The 21,792-nt window shown below is 42.5% G+C and overlaps 1 protein-coding gene and 1 long non-coding RNA gene across 9 annotated transcripts in view; one reads left to right on the top strand and one right to left on the bottom strand.

The window, feature by feature from the left end:
* The window catches only part of MEGF11 (multiple EGF like domains 11), a 475,650-nt gene that overhangs the window by 404,845 nt on the left and 49,013 nt on the right, over positions 1-21,792 (top strand). For all 6 annotated transcript variants that reach the window (XM_072614460.1, XM_072614458.1, XM_072614449.1 and 3 more), the window contains exon 11: positions 2,816-2,990. In XM_072614460.1, coding sequence (XP_072470561.1) covers positions 2,816-2,990 — 175 coding nt within the window. The remainder of the gene's footprint in view (positions 1-2,815; positions 2,991-21,792) is intronic.
* The window catches only part of LOC140506878 (uncharacterized), a 30,496-nt gene continuing 14,086 nt past the window's right edge, over positions 5,383-21,792 (bottom strand). For 2 of the 3 annotated variants that reach the window (XR_011968143.1, XR_011968144.1), the window contains 2 exons: positions 18,915-18,999; positions 5,383-17,820 (listed from right to left, as the gene is read on the bottom strand). This is a non-coding gene — a long non-coding RNA (uncharacterized lncRNA). The remainder of the gene's footprint in view (positions 17,821-18,914; positions 19,000-21,792) is intronic. The other variant, XR_011968146.1, reaches the window with a different exon arrangement.

Genomic DNA, 21,792 nt, shown 5'->3' with positions numbered 1-21,792 from the left:
AAAAACTTAGGATATTTATTGGGGTGTAGTCTAACATAGAAGAGGGATTCAACTCTTGCTGTTTGGCCCCAGATGGCCAAAATAAGTGGACAATGTAAAGTGGCAGATTTGGCCTTAATATAAGAAAAGATTTCCAAACAAACAGAGCCATTCAAGAGGGGGAATGAACCACTTCTAGAGATAATGGGTTCCCCTTTTTTGGAAAGCTTCAAACAGAGACTGTTTGGCCACACATCAGAGATAGGGTATAAAGTGTTTTCTGCTCTGGTGAATTTGGGATTGAATAGTCATGGAGATCTCTCAATTCTGACATTCTGTTATTGCCCAGGAAGGGGAGAAGAACATCTCAAATGTTCCCATTAGCTCTAGCCTCCCCACATAGAATTCTGGTGCCACTTAGCTCTCTGGGAGAACTTGGCTTGTGATCACCCATCTTGGGAACAGAGAGATCACCAGCAAAATTCCAAGGTATTTCACGCTCAAACTTACTATGCTTCATGCAAAGGAGCCATCCTCCTTAATAAAGGAAAACAACCTTGAGAGAGAGAGAGACTTGCCTTCTGAATGTGCCCCCTGCAATTGAATTGTCATGGAAGGATTCCAGCAGCCCAGATCATATATTACCTTTGAAAGATTGGATTAAGCCAACAGATGCAGCATGGATAAAAATCTCCTGGCATGTGCAATCGAGGAGAGACTGCACAAAACTCTACTCTTAAAATATTCCTGTAATGTTTAGCTTTCAGTTCCTATTAGTCTGTGATTAATCGATGTCTGGGGGAAAATGGAAAAAAAAGGAGGCAAAAAAAGGAATTCAACTTAATATCAATGATTGCAAGCTTTGCCTGAGATTCCCAGGAAGATACCTGGACTTATGACCCAAAGGAATTTCTCCTGCTGTCTGCCAACCAGGGAACTGGGATTTATCTCTACTCAAGATCTCTAGTCACCTTTTGATGAAGGCATCCAGCTTCAGTTGGCCATGATAAGACCTGAAGGGACTTTCCTGGATTGCAGGGCTGGAAGATCCTAGAGCGAGGTTCTCAGATGAAGCTTGATCCCTCCTCATCATCCCTATTCCTCCCCATACACACTCACGAACTCTCTCTCTCCCCCTCTCCCTCCTCTCTCTACTTCTCTCTCTCCCTCCCTCCCTCTCTCTCTCCATCTCCCCCTCCCCCTCTTCATTCCAAAGCCAGTCTCCAAGCAGAAACATATATAACCAGCTTCACACCGATATGAATCTCTCCTGTTCTTTTCAAGAGACCCACCACCTCTCCCATTTTTAGCAAGTTCTACTACCTTGCTTATCATCTGGATCCTTCATGATTCCCTGTAAGCTCATTTCCTCTTATGTCTTACCTTAGAAGAAATGGAGAACAGTAAGATCAGTGGTAGCAGACTCAAATAGAAACCAAAGCCACCAAACTGTACCTAAGGATCCCTGTAGGCCACACTCTGACTTAGAAAACCTTAAATTAATATCATCTATGCTGTATTGTATTTTTATTTTTTTTTAATATTTCCCAGTGATATCTTAATGTCTTCCAGAAGACTCAGGAGTGCTGCAAGCTGCCTTGCTCCCAAAAGGCCCTGTGTTTGACACAGTAGATCAGAATAGATCAGAATACTGCAGAATAGATCTGCAGTAGATCAGAATATGCTAACACTCATCTTCCCACCAGAGGATATTTCTGGGTCCACGATTCTATCTTTGAGGACCATCCAGGGGGACAGAGACCCTGTCTCAGCCCCTGAAATACATTTCCCTTCCCAATACTCTTTCCCACTCATTGTAAGTCAAGGCATCTCCCCTGGAAGTGGGTAGCCCAATAACCCCACATCTTGAAGGGAAAGAATGGAAGCTCCAGGCCTCTGTTTTTGGTTTCCCTGATCAGTTAGAGGCTCTGTGCTATACTGAAAATAACACTGACCTGGAAGCCAGAAAAACCAGGTTTGAGTTTTGGCTCTAGGAGACCTCAGGCAGGATGCGCCTTCAGAAAACATCGACTGAGCTCTGAGGCTGCACAAGGTGCAGTGCAAGACATTGGGAGACCATAGTGCCTGTCCTCAATCTAACTGAGGTTATAACAAGAGGTTATAACACACATGCACCAATAAAAAGATGGAACCTAAGTGCCACAGGAGAGATATAAATTCTTACGGTATTTGCTTTGCTTGACTATTGTTTATGTGATAGAAGACTTCTTTTTCTTTTCTTTTTATTCTTCCACAGTAGATGGGGGAGATGGGAGGGTGAAAAAATAAGTGCTTAATGAAAAAGAAATTTTGGGGTTTTTTTTAAGGTTATGGTAGTCCTGAGGAGGATGAAATAAATTCCAGTTGAAGTGAGGAAGGGGAAGGGGGAATCAAGGCAGGCTCAATAAAGAAGGTGGAATTCAAGGTAAGGGTAGAATTTTGAAAGCTGGAGCTCTAAGAGGAGAGCATTCCAGGCAGAAAGAAAGGCATGAGCAAAGGCCCAGAAGTAGGAAAGGATCAGAGGTATTCAAGAAATGGCAAATAGCACAGCAAAACTAGAAAACAAAACATGTGTCAAGGTGCCAGTAGGAGCAAAGACTGGAATGGTATGTTCTGCCTGACTCTGGGCAAAGTCTAGCATTGGCAGGAGTTTGTCATCAGATGACTGGCCATCAAATTATGGTCCTTCCTTCCTTTTACCCTGTGAGTGGGTCTGGGTAATGATTGTCTGTTCTTTATCTCTGACCAGTTCATTCTCTCTCTCTCTCTCTCTCTCTCTCTCTCTCTCTCTCTCTCTCTCTCTCTCTCTCTCTCTCTCTCTCTCTCTCCTGCTTAGCTGCCATCCTGTGTCGGGAGTTTGCACGTGCCATGCAGGTTGGGCCAGCCCACACTGTAATGAGTCCTGTCCAGCTGGCTCCTATGGAGAGGGCTGTCGGTTAGTGTGTGCCTGTCAGAATGGGGCTGATTGTCACAGCATCACAGGGAGCTGTACCTGTGCTCCAGGCTTCATGGTAAGACAAGAACATGAACTTTGAATCCCCATTCTGAGCATTAGAATCTGAGGAAGAGAGAAAAAGGCCCCTCAAATCTCTACTCCTAACCAGCCCAATAACCAAAGAAGTGGGTGATGCACAACCTTGGGGTTCCAGGTGATTGATGCCCTCCTCCAGAGGGGAGGTCCAAGCAGTCAGCCATGGCCTTGGAGCTCCTGTCAGATACAATATTTATGACAGGTGAGAACATGGAGGTGACTAAAGAATATTGTTGTGATATTTTTTATAAGCACTAACTCTTTGGGTTACCATATCTGGGGACCAAGGGACTTGACGTGGGTGGGAGAAGGGGTGGCCAGTGGATTAGAGGGCCCATGTGACCTTCTTGGCCAAATTTTTCTGAGTTAGTGGCATGATCCTTGCTATTTCAGTGCTGTCCACCCCCATTTGGAGAAGAGTGGACAAAAGCAGGCCAGTCCAGGGGACAGGATTCTTAGCAATCAGACCATCCTGAATGGTGTGGACCTAAAGGAAATCCCACTGCAAGGCTCCCTCTCCCTCTACTAAGAACATTTTCATCCAGGTGATATGGAGTAGGTGAGAAAGATGATCGCCCTTGAAAGGGATGTGCAGCATACTGGAGAGCCTTGAATTTAAGTCAGGAGACCTGGCAGTTCTGCTACTACCTAACTGTCTGACCTTGGGCCAGTGACTCTGACTCTCTGGTACCCAATTTCCTAATCTGTAAAGTGAGGAATGTTGGATTACAGGATCTTGTAGGCTCATTTCTTCTCTAGCCTTGTGTGTCTCTTAAGGAAAAGAAGTCACTTGTTTGTGGGAAAGAGACTAAAATAGGGAGACTCAAAGTGTTTTGCTTACAATGAGGGACTTTTCAAAATGATTTTATATATGCAACGTCTCAAGGCATTTTTAGCACCAGCCAGTGGTATCACTTCACTGAGGTACTGGCCATCTGCCAGGGGAGACATAGGGGGAGGGGGAGGGAGGATATGAGAAGGTAAAGAAGTAAGGTGCAAGGCCTATAAGCAATCCATCCTTCAAGAACAAAGCTGCCTGTGCTTCCCAGTTGCCCAAACAGAGGGATGCACCAGGTCAGGAGAGAGACTAAAGAAAGAGGCCCCATCAGGATCTGAACTGAAGAAAGCTATGAGCAGAGTGCCTTATTTTTTGTTCATTGACAGAATGCTCCCTCCCCTCACCTTAAACTTTGGGGAACTTCACTGTTCCATCTGAGTCATCTCGCTGTCGAAATTGCCAGAGGATCTGGGCTAAGACAGATTGCAGGCTCAGCTACCCTGATGAAACCTGGCCAGCTCCTATCCATCTCCTTCCTCCCAGCCCCATTTAGCCTTGTTATACCTGAATGGTCTCGTCTGGGGTCCTCAGCTTGTGGTGTCTAACCTAACATATCGGAGTGATTACAGGACAATGGATGGTCCTCACCAGGTGTCTCTCAGCCTGTTGTCAGCTAGACTAAGAAACAAGTGAGGTCTTGAAGGAACTGGATGAAGCTGCCCTGAACTAGTCAGGGAATTTCAGTCTGCTCTGACATTTGGTCAGCTCTGGCAAGGGAGGAGACCATGCAATCAGTGGAGTGGCCTTAGGTGAGACCATCACAGCTCATGGAGAATAGCCTACACTCTATGGCAGTTGTCAGGGTGGTCTAATGGAAAGATCATTGGACTGGAAATCAAGACACCTGAGTTCTCAGCTCTGCCACTAATTGGTACTGTGACCTTGAGACAAGTCCTCTGAGCTTATGTTTTTTTCAGATGAAATCAGATAATACTGTTTGTTCTACCTCCTTCATGTAGTTCTGACCGTCAGTAGATAATGATTTTTCTTTTTTTTTTAAATTTATTTATTTAACTTTTAACATTCATTTTCACAAAATTTTGGGTTCCAAATTTTCTCCCCATTTCTCCCCTCCCCCTCCCCAAAACGCCAAGCATTCTAATTGCCCCTATCACTGATCTGCCCTCTCTTCTAACATCCCTCCCTTCCCTTGTCCCCATCTTCTCTTTTGTCCTGTAGGGCCAGATAACTCTCTATACCCCATTACCTGTATTTCTTATTTCCTAGTAGTAAGAACAATACTTGACAGTCGTTCCTAAAACTTTGACTTCCAACTTCTCTTCATCCCTCCCTCCCCACCCATTCCTTTTGGGAAGCAAGCAATTCAATATACGCCATATCTCTGTAGTTTTGCAAATGACTTCCATAATAGTCATGTTGTGTATGACTAACTATATTTCCCTCCATCCTAGCCTGCCCCCCATTGCTTCTGTTCTCTCTTTGGATCCTGTCCCTCCCCAAGAGTGTTGACCTCAAATTGCTCCCTCCTCCCACTGCCCTCCCCTCCATCACCCCCCCACCCCTCCTATCCCCTTCTCCCCCACTTTCCTGTGTTGTAAGATAGGTTTTCATACCAAAATGATTGTGCATTTTATTCCTTCCTTTAGTCGAATGTGATGAGTGTAAGCTTCATGTTTTTCTCTCACCTCCCCTCTTTTTCCCCTCCACTGAAAAGTCTTTAGCTTGCCTCTTTTATGAAAGATAATTTGCCCCATTCCAATTCTCCCTTTCTCCCCCCAATATATTTCTCTCTCACTGCTTAATTTCATTTTTTTAAGATATGATCCCATCCTATTCAGCTCACTCTGTGCTGTGTGTGTGTGTGTGTGTGTGTGTGTGTGTAATCCCACCCACTACCCAGATACTGAAAAGTTTCAAGAGTTACAAATATTGTCTTTCCATGTAGGAATGTAAACACTTCAACTTTTGTAAGTCCTTATAACTTCTCTTTGCTGTTTACCTTTTCATGCTTCTCTTCATTGTTGTGTTTGAAAGTCAATTTTTCTTTTCAGCTCTGGTCTTTTCATCAAGAATGCTTTAAAGTCCTCTATTTCATTGAAAGACAATGTTTTCCCCTGAAGTATTATACTCAGTTTTGCTGGGTAGGTGATTCTTGGTTTTAGTCCTAGTTCCTTTGACTTCTGGAATATCATATTCCATGCCCTTCTGTCCCTTAATGTAGAAGTTGCTAGATCTTGTGTTATCCTGATTGTATTTCCACAATATTTGAATTGTTTCTTTCTAGCTGCTTGCAATATTTTCTCCTTGACCTGGGAACTCTGAAATTTGGCCACAATGTTCCTAGGAGTTTCTCTTTTCGGATCTCTTTCAGGTGGTGACCGGTGGATTCCTTGAATACTTATTTTGCCCTCTGCTTCTAGAATCTCAGGGCAGTTTTCCTTGATAATTTCATGAAAGATGATGTCTAGGCTCTTTTTTTGATCATGACTTTCAGGTAGTCCCATAATTTTTAAATTGTCTCTCCTGGATCTATTTTCCAGGTCAGTTGTTTTTCCAATGAGATATTTCACATTATCTTCCATTTTTTCATTCTTTTGGTTTTGTTTTGTGATTTCTTGGTTTCTCATAAAGTCATTAGCCTCCATCTGTTCTATTCTAATTTTTAAAGAACTATTTTCTTCAGTGAGCTTTTGAACCTCCTTTTTTCCATTTGGCTAATTCTGCTTTTTAAAGCATTCTTCTCCTCATTGGCTTTTTGAACCTCTTTTGCCAGTTGAGTTAGCCTATTTTTCAGGGTGTTATTTTCTTCAGCATTTTTTTGGGTCTCCTTTAGCAAGGTGCTGACCTGCTTTTCATGCTTTTCTTGCATCTCTCTCATTTCTCTTCCCAGTTTTTCCTCCACCTCTCTAACTTGATTTTCAAAATCCTTTTTGAGCTCTTCCATGTCCTGAGCCCACTGAATATTTATTTTGGGTGTTTGGGATACAGAAGCCTTGACTTTTATGTCTTTCCCTGATGGTAAGCATTGTTCTTCCTCATCTGAAAGGATGGGAGGAGATATCTGTTCACCAAGAAAGTAGCCTTCTATGGTTTTACTTTTTTTCCCTTTTTTGGGCATTTTCCCAACCAGTTACTTGACTTTTGGGTCCTTTGTCAAGAGTAGGGTATACTCTGGGAATCTGTGAGATCTCAGTTCCTCCAAGGTGGCACAATCAAGCGTGTACTGATCTGGATGCAGAGAGGGATTTTTGTGCCCAGAATCTTAGCAGGTACCTCTCCACAGCCACTTGGCCTCCAGTTCCCAAGTCAGCACTGGGGGCTGATTTTTAGATAAGCTGGATGGGCAGGGCCGCCATTGAGTGTGAGACAGAGACCAGCTCTCCCAGGGCCTCCACCCAGGGCTGAGGTAAGATTCAGCTTTTCAATGCCCCCAGGGCTTTTTACACTCTAACAATGGAGCTTCCCTTATGGGCTGTTGTGCACCCTCTGTGACTACTGCGTGCTGCGGGAGCTATGGGAAAGCCCTTCTCCCTTCCCGGCCTGCCGATTAAACCCTGTCTCTGACCTTTGGTGCCTGTGGGCCGAGGGATCTGATGCCTTGCTACTGTGACTGGAGATTCCACCCCCGAGGTGTCCTCCTCCAGAGTCTCGTTGCACTGCGCTGCTGCTCGGCCAAGGCTGGGCTGGGCTCCGCGCTCAGCTCTGAGTCCAGCGCAACCGATGTTTCCGTGGGCCTTTCAGGTCACCGTGGGCTGGAAATCTCCTCCACTCTGTTGTTCTCCACTTCTGCTGCTCCAAAATTTGAGAGTCCTTCTCTACAGGTATTTTATGGGCTGTGGGGAGGACCCTGCATAAGTGTGTCTTTCTAGTCCGCCATCTTGGCTCTGCCCCCGATAATGATTTTTCACTTTCATTGTTGCCTTTTGCTTTTGTATCTGTTATTTCCCGTTAAATTTCATGTATTCTATTTGAGCTTAACTTTGTATCAAAGAAAGACATTTAATCAAAGCCAGCTGGTATAGTAACTGTGTCTGGTAGTGTATAGCACATTTTGCTTCCATAGCCCCATACCTTTCTACTGAGACGTGGAAGACATGTCCCATTTTCAGTTGAATTAGTAATTATATTTTGTGTGTGATTGTGAGGACTTTGAAAAGTCCAAAGCACTGTGTGTGCACAATGATTAACTAGCCCATAAAAGGGGAGTAGGCGCTAAGGAGAGAGCTCAGAAATGGTGCTAAATTGGCATTTCCAAATACAAACACAAAGGGAAGGGAGCAGGGTAGGACCCCAACATCAGACTCATAGTCCTTATGCAGGAAGCCTCTGCTGCAAACCCTTCAGTGGTTTCCTAATGAGAAAAGCTCACACTCCTTGGTCTGACATTTGAGGCCAGTCTTTCTAGTTTCATCTCTCAAAACTCTCCTTCAGGAACTCCATGTTCCAGTCACATTGGACTGTTTGCTGTCCCCTGCACAAATGCTGACTAGCAGAATTCTGTGCCTCCTCTCTCCCTCCTGTCTATCCTCAAGTCAAATACTACCTTCTTCAGGAGACCTTTCCTGACCCTTTCCTTCAGTAATGACTTCCCCTCTGCCCCAGATATCACACAACCTCCAGCAGCTCTTTTACACACTTTTAGAAAACTGTAATGCAGATTTTACATGTGTCTTATTTCCACCTCACTAGACTTTAAGCTCCTTGAGGACAAACTTCCAATCTTCCCCACTTAGCTCAGTACTCTGAACGTATTAGGTGCTTAAAAAGCCAATAACTGCCAATACCACGGAGAGGAACCCTGCACTCTGGAGAGGGGGGAGCCAGGTTCCATTTCCTGATTTGTTGTTTGACCTTGAGCAAGTCTCTGCTCCTCTTTCAGCCTCAGTTTGCTCATTTGAAGCAGTGAGCAGAAGATGGGAACTTACTGACCTGACTCCTAGAAGTATTATAAGGATCAGATAAGATGATAGAAATATAAACTAATTACTACGTTGTTTGACAGCTGGCTGGTAAAGTGGACAAAACACAGGGCTTGGAGTCAGGAAGATATGAATTCAGATTTTACCTAAGGTCACACAGCTAAGGAAGTGATTGAGGCAACATCTGCCTCTGTTTCTCATTTGTAAAATGAGAGGGTTACACACTCAGTGGTTTCTAAAGCACCTAGAGGCAGGTAGGTAGTTCAGTGGATAGTGTTGGACCTGGAGTGAGGAAGACTCAAACATTTACTATGACCTTGGGCAAGTCACTTAACCTAAATTAAGTACCTCGGTTCCCTCAACTTTGAAATAGGTATGACAATAATAATACTTAACTCTCAGGGTTTCTGTGAGGACCAAATGAGATAATATTTGTAGAGTGTTTAGCACAGCGCCTGGCACAGAGGAGGTGCTTATTAAATCATTCTTCCCTCCCTCCTTCTCTTCTTCTCTCCCTTATTTTTCTTCCCTTCCTTCCTTTTTCCCTCCTCCATTACTTCTTTCCTCTTTCTTGCTTCCTCTCTCTTCCCTTTTTCTCTCCTTTCTTCCCTCCCTCTCTCCCTTGTTTCCTTCCTTCCTTCTTCCCTTTTTCTCTCCCTCCCTCCTACCCTCCCTTTCTCCCTTCTGCCTCTCTCCTTTCTTCCTCTCTCCCTTTCTTCCTTCTTTCTTACTTTCCTCTTTCCCTCTCTCCCTTCCTTCCTTACAGCAATAAATCTGTGCTTCTGTAATCAATTGACAAGTAAGCTGAGGGCACTGAAAAAACAGCTGCCCTGATTCACAATGCTCAGGGGTCAGGGTAGAGCCAGAGCGAACAGTAGTGTATTGATTATGCAGTTTCTGTTTCCTAGGAGAAAATACAAGATGGGAGACCAGGGAAGAGAGGAAGCTTGTGTATCTGTTTTATTGGGACAGAGAGTTATGTAAAGTGCAGTGGGCGGGCCTGGGTCAGGGGACCTGGATTCAAGTTCTGGCTATGCTCCAAACTCATTGTGCAACCTTGGGCAAATCACTTCTGCAGGCCTCAGTTTTCTCATCTTTAAAATGGAGGTTGCAGTTCTCCCTCATCTGCTATAGAAGGCTGTGAGAGACCCCATGAGATAGGAAGCATGAATAATAGTGATAATGGTAAATAATAACTAACACTGATATAGCACTTGGCATGTGCCAGGACTGAGTGCTTTACAGTTATTATCTTGCTTGATCCCCGCAACAACCCTGGGAAGTAGGTGCTATTAGTCTCGTTTTACAGATGAAGAAATCAAAGGAGAAGGAGGTTAAGTAACTTACCCAGGCTCACACAGCTGGGAAGCATTGGAGGCTAGATTTGAACTCTGGTCTTCTGACTCCAGGCCCAGAGTTCTGTGCACTAATGGATCCATCTAGCTGCCTCAATGAATGTGTTTCAAGAAGTTAAACGCTCTACAGATAAGAAAGATTGTTGTTATTAAAGGGTGACAACTAAAGATACTAATTTTAAGCTCCTAGAGAAGGGGGCTCTGTGTACTCAACATTTTGTACATCACCTATCGCAGCATTGCAATCACTGAAGTATTTAATGAAAATCAAACAGTTTTGCCTGGCATTCAAGGCCCTCTATAGTATGATGACATTTCTCATTGTCAGAAGAACTAAAAATTCAGAATGAGGTGGGTCTGGAGGTTAATAACAAGGATTCTAGAAAGGGTTTTTAAAAATCATGTTGGGAAAAAAGAGAATCAAAGAAGAATTAGAACACTGCTGACAGTATTGTTCCAAGTTGTTTCAGCTGTGGCTGACACTCCATGACTCCTTTTGGGGTTGGCAGAGATACTGGAGTGGTTTGCCATTTCCTTCTCCAGCTCATTTCATAAATGAGGAAATTGAGGCAAACAGAGTTAATTGACTTGCACAGGATCACACAGCTTATAAGTGTCTGAAATTTGAATTCAGGTCTTCCTAACTCCAGGCTCAGTGCTCTATCTACTGTGTCAATTAGTTGTTCTGAGGTTATTATATTAACTCTAATATGATGAAACTTATTTTAGATAAATGCACCATTCTGCACTTTAATTAAAAAAAAATTTACAACTTCAGGTCGGGAGATGCATAGCTAGAAAATATTCATGTGAAAAAACATCTGAGGTTTTTGATGAAATGAGCTCAGTTCAAGTCAACACTGAAATAAAACGGCAAAAAAAGTTTATGCAATCTCAGGCTACCTTAAAAGAGAGGATCTAGAAGGTGGGAGATAATCTTTATTAGACCACATCCAGAGTACTGGGTTCAATTCTGGGTGTGACATTTTAGGAAGAACGTTGACAAATTAAAGAGCATCTAGAGGGTGGTGGGAAATCTTGAGACCATGCCCTAGGAAGATCAATTGGATGCTTAGCACAGAAAGAGAAGATTTAGGGGAGGGTGTGATAGTTGTCAGAAAGCATTTAAAGGATGCTCTGAGGGCACAAGAGGGACTTGTGCTATTTGGACAAAACTATAAGCAGTGGGTAGAAGTTTCAGAGAGAGAGAGAGAGAGATTTTGATTGGATGTAAGGAAAAACTGAATGCTTCCTGGGGAAATAGTGGGTTTTCCCTCCCATTTGTTGGGTATATCTCAGTAATGTTCCTTGATCCAGAGTGGTTTTTAATAGGTGAGGTACCTGCCAACCCTTAGATTCCATGATTCATACTCATACTCACCACATGCTCGATGTTCCAGCCAAACTGGACTATATTCCCAGTTCCTGAAATCTGTACCCTCTTACCCCTGTGCTTTTGTTCGTATTGTTCCCTTTTTTCCTTTTCCCATGAAATTTCTAATGTCTAAAAGCCCAATTCAAATGTTAGTTCATTTAGGAAACCTTTTGTTTTGTGTGTGATAACCCACTGCTAGACTGGAAGCTCTGAGAGGGCAAATACCATATGTCATCTAACACCCCCCGCCCCCAAGTATCCCTAGCAGTTCCCTAGAGCAGTGCTCCTTACACAATAAGCACTTATATCGAAATTAATAAACACTTTTGACTGATGCTGACAGAGAAAAATGGGGGTAGGGAGAAGAGATCATAGCAAGAAAAGCCACATAACAGAGAGTAAAGAACAAGAAGTAAGCTTAGGGTGCCCTGGTGAAACTGGCTTCTTCTTACAGATCTCCCTTTTCACCCACCCCAGACAGATGGGGCTTCTTTAATTCAGAGCTGAGTCACTGGGCAGGGTGCCAGGATTACTCATCCTCAGGAGGTGCCAACACAGAGCCTCACTTTGGGGTACAGAGAGTCCCCTGTCTTTGAAGAGCACAAAATTCCTGCTTGCCTAGGACACCCTGGGAGGATTGGAAGGGGGAAATGCAGTGTTGATTCCTAAAGAGTCCATGGAGCAGAGAAATCTGGATATATAGTATTTGGGGGAGTTAGGAGAGGGCAAAAAAGGAAGGGGTATTGGAGGAGTTAGGAAACTTTGTTTTCAACCTGTCAAAGTTGGGGCAAGGAAATGTATACTTTTTAATTAAACATTTTATTAAAAACTTAATGTTGAGGACTGATAAAACTAATTAAACTTGCTTAGTACTTAGGGAAATGGGCACAATTAGAAATAGTCACCTTGCATCTCTGGACCTCAGTTTTAATCATTTTAAAGATGAATGTGAGTTAGAGAGTCTGTAAAATCTCTTCCAACTTTTACATTCTGTAATCCTTAGTGGTCCAAGTGAGAATTTACAGCTGTGTAGCTTGTAAACCTTTGTGGCTGGGAAGGCCTGCCAGAAGTTTCATTCTTCTGGCATGGACTTTGTAGATTTAGAGTTGGAAGGGAGCTAAAAAGCAGTCTAGTCTGATCTTACCTTCAAGCAAGGTCTAGAGAAAAGTCAAGTGGTTCCCTGGGACCACACACTAATAAACATCCAAAGCATCCAACACCCTATCCACTATACCACACTGCCTCTTTGAGAACCTAGACATACCATGGGTAGATGTTGGATTAGTACTTTCGGTGAACCACACAGCTGTAATGTGTTTTCATGTCAGGAATTTTCATTGTTTCAGCACTTTGGACAGTTCTGCTGGTTCATATAGGCAACCACACTGACCTACTGCGTCTACCTTGCTCCACAGTGCTCAAATACCAAGGCAGACTTTGTCAGGTTGGCCTATTAGAGGAGTTGAAACCTGAAGGATGTAGGACAAGTCAGAACAAAGACCCCATACTTCTTAGCTAGTTCAGGGAGGCTCCTGCTCTGCTCCACTCCCCTGGAGCTAAGAGTAAGGGGGAAGACTCTTTGGATTGGGAAGATTGAGAGAAGCTAGGCTAACTAACTAGGCCCTTTTCTGAAAGGTGAAAGAATGAGCTTCCCAGAGAGAAGCAATTACCCATGAACAGAGTCTGGTAGGAGCTGACCCCAGGAGAAAGGAAACAGGCTATTTCCAGCCACTGCGGATAGAGTCTTTATGAGGAAATATTGGGCTGGCTAGACTCTTTTCTGACCAACCATTTTGGATAACTAGAAGTTCTTTCTAACCTTCCATTTCTGTGATTCTGGGACAAGAAGGGGAGCATAAGGACAGGATAAAGTTAAGCTTCTTCACCATAGTCAACAGACAGCAGTAAAGGCATCTGGATGCATGATAGCTGCAACAGCTACCAAGCAAAATGTGGATTTTCTTTAGCAGAAGTAGGGGGAGAAAACCAATATGTCCACTACCATTCTTCCTCCCACCCTGGCCAACTTTCCAGTTTTTTAATGAAGGCCAGGCTCTGCAGCTGATGAATTCACCCTCTCGATTCCAGAACTAATTATGGCTGCTTCTATGCCTATCCTAGACATCATCCATCTTGGCAAAGACTGTCTTTATTTCCCAGAACTTCGTCCCTCCTCTCATCCCACTGCATGTACAAGTATCCAATCCTGGAGTGCAGGGAGTGGGGTGGGGGTAGCAGGGAGATGAGGGTCAGCAGAGCCATTCTTCAACTTCAAATGCTCTCTGTCAGCTTCGACACTTGTAAGGGGGGAAGGGAGAAAGGCAAGGAGAGGGAATGATTTCACCACCACCACGAGCTGGGCTTAGAGGCCATATTTCACCCCCGGGATGACAGAGTTTCTATTACCTTAAAGGGCTCATCTATTTATGCTGCAATTTTTTGAAACCCTGTCCACTGTTATTGAACCCTACATGCTGGCGAAGGGAGCCAGTGCTTCATCACCGAAATGAACAAATTCATTTAGACATTTTTCTCCTTTCTTTGATACCACTGGTAGGCTTGGGCTACTAGGTCTAGGAGAACAGGAAAGAGTTCTGAAGAAGTGGATGGGGACTATGACATAAAAATACCAATCTGGGGAGCAATGATTAAATTTTTCTACAAGGTCCCCCCCAGATCCTTTAGAAACACCCCTTTCTTGTTTCTTTCCTCTTGCTTTAAGGACAGCACCCAGTCCTTAGCATAGTGGCTAGCACTTAATAAGTAGGTGCTTAACAAATTTTGATTGATTTATTAATATGGATTGATAGTGACTTATTTGCCTCAGTTTGACAACTGAGTTCTAGCCAGAATAGAGGTGATAGTCAATTCCTGATTAGCCATATGAATTATTGATATACATATATTATATATAGTATGTGTATACATATATGTATGTGTGCATGTATATATGTGTGTGTGTGTGTGTGTATACACACACATTTGCCAGCCCAATTTTGTTTTTCTTAGTAAGGGCATATTAGAATGCTAGATTTGGAAGAGGCCTTAAAAATCAGGTAGCCCGACACATCCCAGAACTCTCAAGAGTAGCTCTATGAGGAAAAGTAAAAGATCATGACAATTTTCCCCTCTAAAATATCAATAGTAGATAGAGAGTTAGACTCAAGTGTCAGGGGGACCTGTGTTCAAGTGCCAGCTGTGGCACATATTGACTGGGTCACCTTGAGCAAGTTACTTAATCTCTCAGTACTCCTGAATATTCTCCAAGACCATTTATGACAAACTATGTGTCAATCTGCATTTGTAGAGCTAATTTATTTTACCAATGAAGTGCATGTCTGACCCAATACACATATGTTATAAATGCACACATATACTATAGATACATATATAATATATTGTATATAAATTATGTATCAAAAATACTTGACAGACAACAATTATTCACCACAAAATTAATTTCCCCTACTGTAATCCAAAATTTCCCTGATGCCCCTTAATCTTAGGAATCCCATACCTACAGGCCTGTATTTAGAGATCCCCTTAGCATACTTGAGACCCCAAGTGTTCCACAATCAAGTTAGTTTGAGAAACACTGATTTTACAAAGTATGCAACAGATAGGGGAAATGATTTGCCCATGGTCACAAAAATAGATCATAGAAAAGTCTGGTGGATGAGTCTTGATCTTTCTCAAACACTGCATTCTCCCTCTAACCCTGACTCCTTCATTTGATGTTCCTCAGTCCACACCTACTATTAGCTCAAGGGGAAACCACCTTGGGACTTAAAAACAAACAAACAAACAAAAAACTACGTTTAACCAACAAAGTGAAGAAGTAAAATTTGGTTTCATTTCACTAGTGGCTGAATCTGGTCTCCCTCACTAGGTCCTTGTGGTTTGTGGAACTCTATTGGAGGAAACTGCTGATTGTACTTTAAAAAAAATGCTCTTCTCTTTCCCTGACCTCTACTCTCAGAGGTTCTTATTAGTGCCTTTAATTACCAGGAACCAAAGCTGGTCCTCCCCTGCCACCCTTCCTGGGAATACAGGTGTATACAAGGATCACGAAAGGAAACAGTGAAGGAAGTTTGGTAATGACAGAATTGTGGTTCTGAAGGGCACAAGAGGAATGGAAGGGCAGAGCCAAATAGAGACTTGGGAGGGAGAGAGCTGCATACTTCTCTATTCACGGAAACCTGGATCCCTTTGGAGCACACACCTTCTCTCATCTCCCACCCCACCTCTCATTTCCAGAACCTCTCATTGCAGTCATCATACCTTTAGAACTGCAAAGGACTTGATGAGCCACTGAGTCTAACTCTTTCATTTTAAAGATGAAGAAACTGGGGCAGAAAGAAGTTAAGTGGTTTACCCAGTCACAAAGATAGCTAGTATCTGAGTCAGGATTTTAACTCAGATTTAATTGACCCCAAGTCCAGTGCCCTATCCACTATGCCATGCTGCCTCTCAATTCAGTATCTTTCCTCCTTTGAGGTTTACACTCGAATGATATATCAAATGAAAATATATGTAAGGTGCTTTGTAAACCCTAAATGTATGAGTGTTGGCTAATATTATGCTTATGTATCAGCCAATCCAGATACTGGTGCCACTTATCTACCAGGCTCAAGATCATTCTCTCTTCTTTCTCTTGAAGTCCAGGACCTGACTAATGGTCTATCCTTTCAACTCCAAACCATTTTCTACATGGTTGCCAAACTGATTTTTTTAAATTAAATTTTATTTTACTTTCAGACATGAATTCTTTCCTTTCTACTCCCCCCACCCAAATCAGTTGAGAAAGCAAGAAAAACAAAATCCCTGTATAGTCAAGTGATTCAAATTCCTTCATTGGGCATGTCTCAAAAAAAATAAATTTCAGTCTTCATTCTTAGTCCATCACCTCTCATTCGGAAATGGTGAGCATGTGTCATGTCTTCCAGAATCATGGGGTCATTTTTATTTACTTTATTAAATATTTCCCAATTTTGTCCAAAAAAAACTTACTATTAATTTTTTTAAAAAGATTTGTTTTAAATTCTTTCCTTCATTCCCTTCCCACGCCCCTTGAAAAGAAAAGCACTGTTATACATGTTATACATGTGAAGTCATGCAAAACATGTTTCCATATCCTCCATGTTGCTAGTAAAACATGCACACCCCCCAAAAACAAGAAAAATAAAGATCAAAGTATGCTTCTATCTGCACTCAGAGTTTATCAGTTCTTGCTCTCTCTGGAAGTGGATAGCATTTTTCATCATGATTCCTTTGGAATTGTCTTGGATTATGATCTTGATTGGAGTAGCTCATTATTGTTACAATATTGCTGTTACAGTGTACAATATTCTCCTGTTTCCACTCACTTGGTTTTGCATCAGTTCATGCAAGTTGTCCCAGGTTGTTTTGTTGTTGTTTTTTTAAATCATCCTTCTCATCACTTCTTATAGCACAATAGTATTCCATTACGTTCATATACCACAACTTGTTCAGCCATTCCCGTTGATGGGCATCCCCTCAATTTCCAATTCTTTGCCACAACAAAAGAGCTACTGTAACTATATTTGTACAAATAGGTCCTTTTCCTTTTCTTTTAAATAATATTTTCCTCAATTACAAGTAAAAATAATTTTTAACATTCCTTTTTTAAAAAAGTTTTGAGTTCCAAATTCTATCTGTCCCTTCCTCCCCTTTCCTCTCCAAGACAGTAAGTAATCTGACATAGGTTATATACATGGAGTCATGAAAACATATTTCCACATTAGTCATTTGCAGAAGAAATCTTGAATCAAAAAAAAAATGAAAGGAAAGAAAGTGAAAAATAGTATGTTTCAGTCTGTATTCAGATGCTATCAATTCTTTCTCAGGAGGTGGATAGAATTTTTTAATTATGAGTCCTCTGAGATTATCTTGGATCATTATATCTAAGAGAATAGCTAAGTCATCATCATACGATATTGCTGTTACTGTGTACATTGTTCTCCTGGTTCTTCTTACTTCACTGTACATCAGTTCATGTAAGTCTTTCCAGGTTTTTCTGAAATCCTCCTGCTCATCATTTTTTATAGCATGAAAAGTTACAAGTTCCAAATTGCTCTTCAGAATGGTTGGATCAGTTCACAACTCCACTTTTTCCACTTCCCCTCCAGCTTTTGTCATTTTCCTTTTCTGTCATATTAGCCAATGTGATAGGTGTGGGGTGGTATCTCAGAGTTGTTTTAATTTGCATTTCTTTAATCAATAGTGATTTAGAGCATTTTTTATGTGACTATTGATAGCATTGATTTCTTCTTCTGAAAACTCTTCATATCCTTTGATCAACTGGGGAATGGCTCATGTTTTTATAAATTTGACTCAGTTCACTATATATTTAACAAATGAGACCTTTATCAGAGAAACTTGCTGTAACCCGCCCCCCTCAATTTTCTATTTTCCTTCTAATTTTGGTGGCATTCGTTTTGTTTTGTCCAAAACCTTTTTAAATTTTGTGTAATTAAAATTATCCATTTTCCTTCTTACACGCCTCTCTATCTTTTGTTTAATCATAAACCCTTCATTAATTATTATACCACAAAAGTATTCCATCATATTCAATTGCCACAATTTTCATTCCCCAATTGGTGGGCACCCCCCCCTCAGTTTCCAAGTCTTTGTAATCACAAAAAGAGCTGCTCTAAATTTTTTTCTACATATGGGTTCTTCTCTTTCTTTTATCTCTTTGGGGTATAGGCCTAGGAATGATATTGCTGGGTAAAAGGGGATATACAGTTTAATAACTTTTTGAACATTCCAAATTGATTTCTAGAATGGCTGGACTAAATCACAGCTCCACCAACAATGTACTAGAGTACGTGTGCCAAGTTGATTTTCCTAAAATACTGGTCTGATCAGTACTGGTCTGCTCAGAAAACTTCACTGACCCTGTATAGCATCTGGCATTTTAAGCTCTTCACAGACATGTACTCAAGCGTACACACTCATACATGTATACACACAAACTCACACACATGTTCTGCTAATGGTGAAATAATGTTTAATCCTAGAGGTAATAAGAAGCTATAGGTGTTTATGGACTAGGCAAAGTACCTGGTCAGATCTGAGCTTTGGGAAAATAACTTTGGCTGCAGTGTAGAGAGGGTGGATTGAAGTGAAGAAGGGCTTGGGGTTAGGAGTTCAGTTAGGAGGCTACTCTAAAAGTCCAAATGAAAAGTGATGAGCACCTGAAAGAGGGTGGTGGCTGTGTACACCATATGGAGGTTAGAAACTAATTGTATATGTGGAGCAATAGGCAGTGATCAGCCAAGCTGACACCAAGGTTGTAAAAGTGGGTTAAGCGATGCCTTGCACAAAAACAGGGAAGTTTGGAAGAGAGGTGATTTTTTGGGGGGGGGAGGTAGTATAATAAAATCTTCATAATATACTGCAAACCACCCATTCAGGTATCTTTGAGACTTACCCAAAATGAAAAGTGGGGAGGTGGGGCTCTTACTCTCAGGTTACTGCCATGAGCCCAAGGGTGCCTTCCTCAGTCCTCCAGTGATCTGAAAGAAAGGGGATGGGTATCTTAGGAGGGTGAGGGAGATTTCCCCAAAAATACTCACTGCATTTGGTGTCCAGATAGCCCTTGGGTTCTAACATCCCCAAGAGTCAGACCAAATGCAAAAAGGAAAAGATCAAGAATTTGAGTAATAGAGGGAGGATAGCAGAACAGGGGAAGTGTTGAAGGATAAGGATGGGTGAAGTTATATTAGAGACAAGCTCCAGGATTGGCTAGCACAGGGAGGGTAGAATTCAGTCTATTTTTCTACTCTTGGATAAACTGACCACACAATCCTTAGGGGTCAGGCTATGGCCTCCTTGGAAGACAGATCACAGCCTCCCAGGGGTCCTAGCCCTACCTTGGAGATCATTGCTTTAGGACACCCTCAAAAGGTTGTAGAGCAAGTTTCAATATGCACCAATAGGAGTTTTTTCACTGTGCAATAATGTCTAGTTATGAAAAAAGATTATTTTTAAGTAATTGGGAAGATGGGTGCTCACAACTTTGGTTGTTGGGAGTGGGCAGGGTGTGAAAGTTGTAGACCTTTTGCAGAAGGAAGCTTCTGAGCTGAGCCTTAAAGATAGCAAAGTAGAGAATCTAAGAGGCTGGAATAAGAAGGAATTGCATTGGTTGGGGGTGCAGCGTGTGCAAAGATATAGAGAAGGTAGATGGAATGGCATATAGAGGAGCAACCAGTAAGCGAGTTGGGCTGAAACATAGAGGGAACATAGAGGACTAGGTTACAGTAAGCCTGGAAAGATGATGGTTTACATGGATAATCTCATTTGATGAGAGACAGAGACACACTCACAGACAGAGGAGGCAGAGACAACAGAAACAGAGACACAGAGAGACAAAGTATTCTGATGTCCATTTTATAACCCATAAGGAACCAGAGGAAGAATCTGCCTCTCCCCAAGGGACCCAGTTTTTCTTTCTAGGCACCAAGCCTCCTCCTCACCCCACCCCTAAAGTAATGAAGCCTTATTCCCTACTCGACCTCCTTCCTCCGGTGTTATCTTTAGCACCAATAAGCCCATCTGCAGGGAGTAATTAGTAACACCCGCAAGGGAAAGGATTCCTGCCAGAGGACATGACTATGTCTAGAAAACTAAAGATGTTGCCGAGAAAGGTCATGAATAAATTAGTCGCGTTGGGGCAGAGAAAAAAAACTATTAAAAAAAAAAAGTTCAAACTTTCACCTCCCCATTGGTGGGTCTATGAGATACAAGTTAATTCCGTGAGAACAGCATTAAAGAGATCTGGATAGGATGCCCCCACCAGCATGCACAGCCCAAGGAAATGTGGGGATGGGGATTGTCAACAGTGAATGAACGTTCCACCACCTTGAGTAGGAAAGTGATGGTCCTGACCTCTCAGGGGTAGGACTTGCGCTCTGAATGTTTCCTCATCTGAAAAGTGGGAGAAGTACGCAAGAATCAAACAAGCTAATGTAGACAAAGCACTTTGCAAGCCCTGAAGGTCTAGCTCTCTGTAGTCTTATGTGTGTTCGTCCTTTGTTGCCGAAGAAGACCACGCCATCAGAGAAGTGATGACATGACTTGCGCTTGACTTTGTTTTGAGTGAGGGAGGGCTGTGCAGGTCACCAGCCTCACTTCTCCTCCAGAGCCATCTGGAGATGGTCCAGGATGAGGCAATCGGAGTTAAGTGACTTGCCCAAGGTCACACAGCTAGTGAGTGTCATGTCTGAGGTGAGATTTGAACTCAGGTCCTCCCGACTCCTGCACTGATGCTGTATCCACTGCACCATCTACAAATGGTTACATAAAGACCAGCTATTATTTAAGATTTTTTTGTAGCTCTAGATCCTCTTATCCTGAGTGGTGTTTCCAGGAGTGGAGATGTCCATGGTTGTGCATTAAACCATCCACACTCTCCCATCAGCCCTGTGTGGGCAATGGCTCACATATTTGCAAAATGCTTGGCCAGGGTTAAACCCTGAAATCTATGATGTGGAAACAATGCAGAAACTACATTGTCTCCCTCCCCGTCAAATCCAAGACCTCAACCTGATTTCCACTGGTCTTTGAACACTAAGCCCATCTGCCACAAGTACACAAATCTGGGGACAGGTGCCAAGCTACATGGGGGTGGGCTCTAGTTAAATCAATTAGAGTTATGACCTGCCCTGGGGGGAGGTATCAGGATACCAGAGTAGTGAGGGTAAGTGATGCTCCCTTCTTGCCTGCCTGCCTTGGATTTGGAGGTTATGGGCATTCTAGTTGCCTTGGATCTCATACTGCATTCTGCAGGCCTGTTTGATCAGGACCAGGGAGAGGAGCCATTCGTAGACCTCAAGCGCTATTGATCCCCATGAAAATCATGCTAGGGCACCAAACTACAGCGTGTTTGCTTTTGAACCTGTTCTCTGAGGCTTCTGAAGCCTTAAATACCCAGCACATTCCAGAACCCTTAGTAAGTAGGGTTAGCTCTAGGATCTGTGCAGGCATAAAGTAGAGAATCCTTTGGGATCCTAAGGAAACCAACTTTAAAAAAAAAACGCTGAGATCTGGCTGACTGCCAGTCTATTGATCCCTCAGCTGCCTGAAATTTTTCTGATGGAGATCCTATTGGCTTTATATCCTCAGCCTTATTTACCTTTGGTTTATAATTGTTTTTTAATGATTCTGTGATCAATAAGTGATCGTATTTATCTCAGTCTTTAATGCTTGCTGTTTCTCTTCTCAAAACTAACCCTGGCTTTTGGGGGTTACACAGTATTGGGGTGTGACTGAGGACCAGGTTAAGAACTAAGTTACATTTAGCTGTGGAC

The sequence above is a fragment of the Notamacropus eugenii genome, chromosome 1 (assembly GCF_028372415.1).
Source record: "Notamacropus eugenii isolate mMacEug1 chromosome 1, mMacEug1.pri_v2, whole genome shotgun sequence".
NCBI classification, from domain to species: Eukaryota; Metazoa; Chordata; class Mammalia; order Diprotodontia; family Macropodidae; genus Notamacropus; species Notamacropus eugenii.
This window is presented reverse-complemented; position numbering and strand designations above follow the sequence as displayed.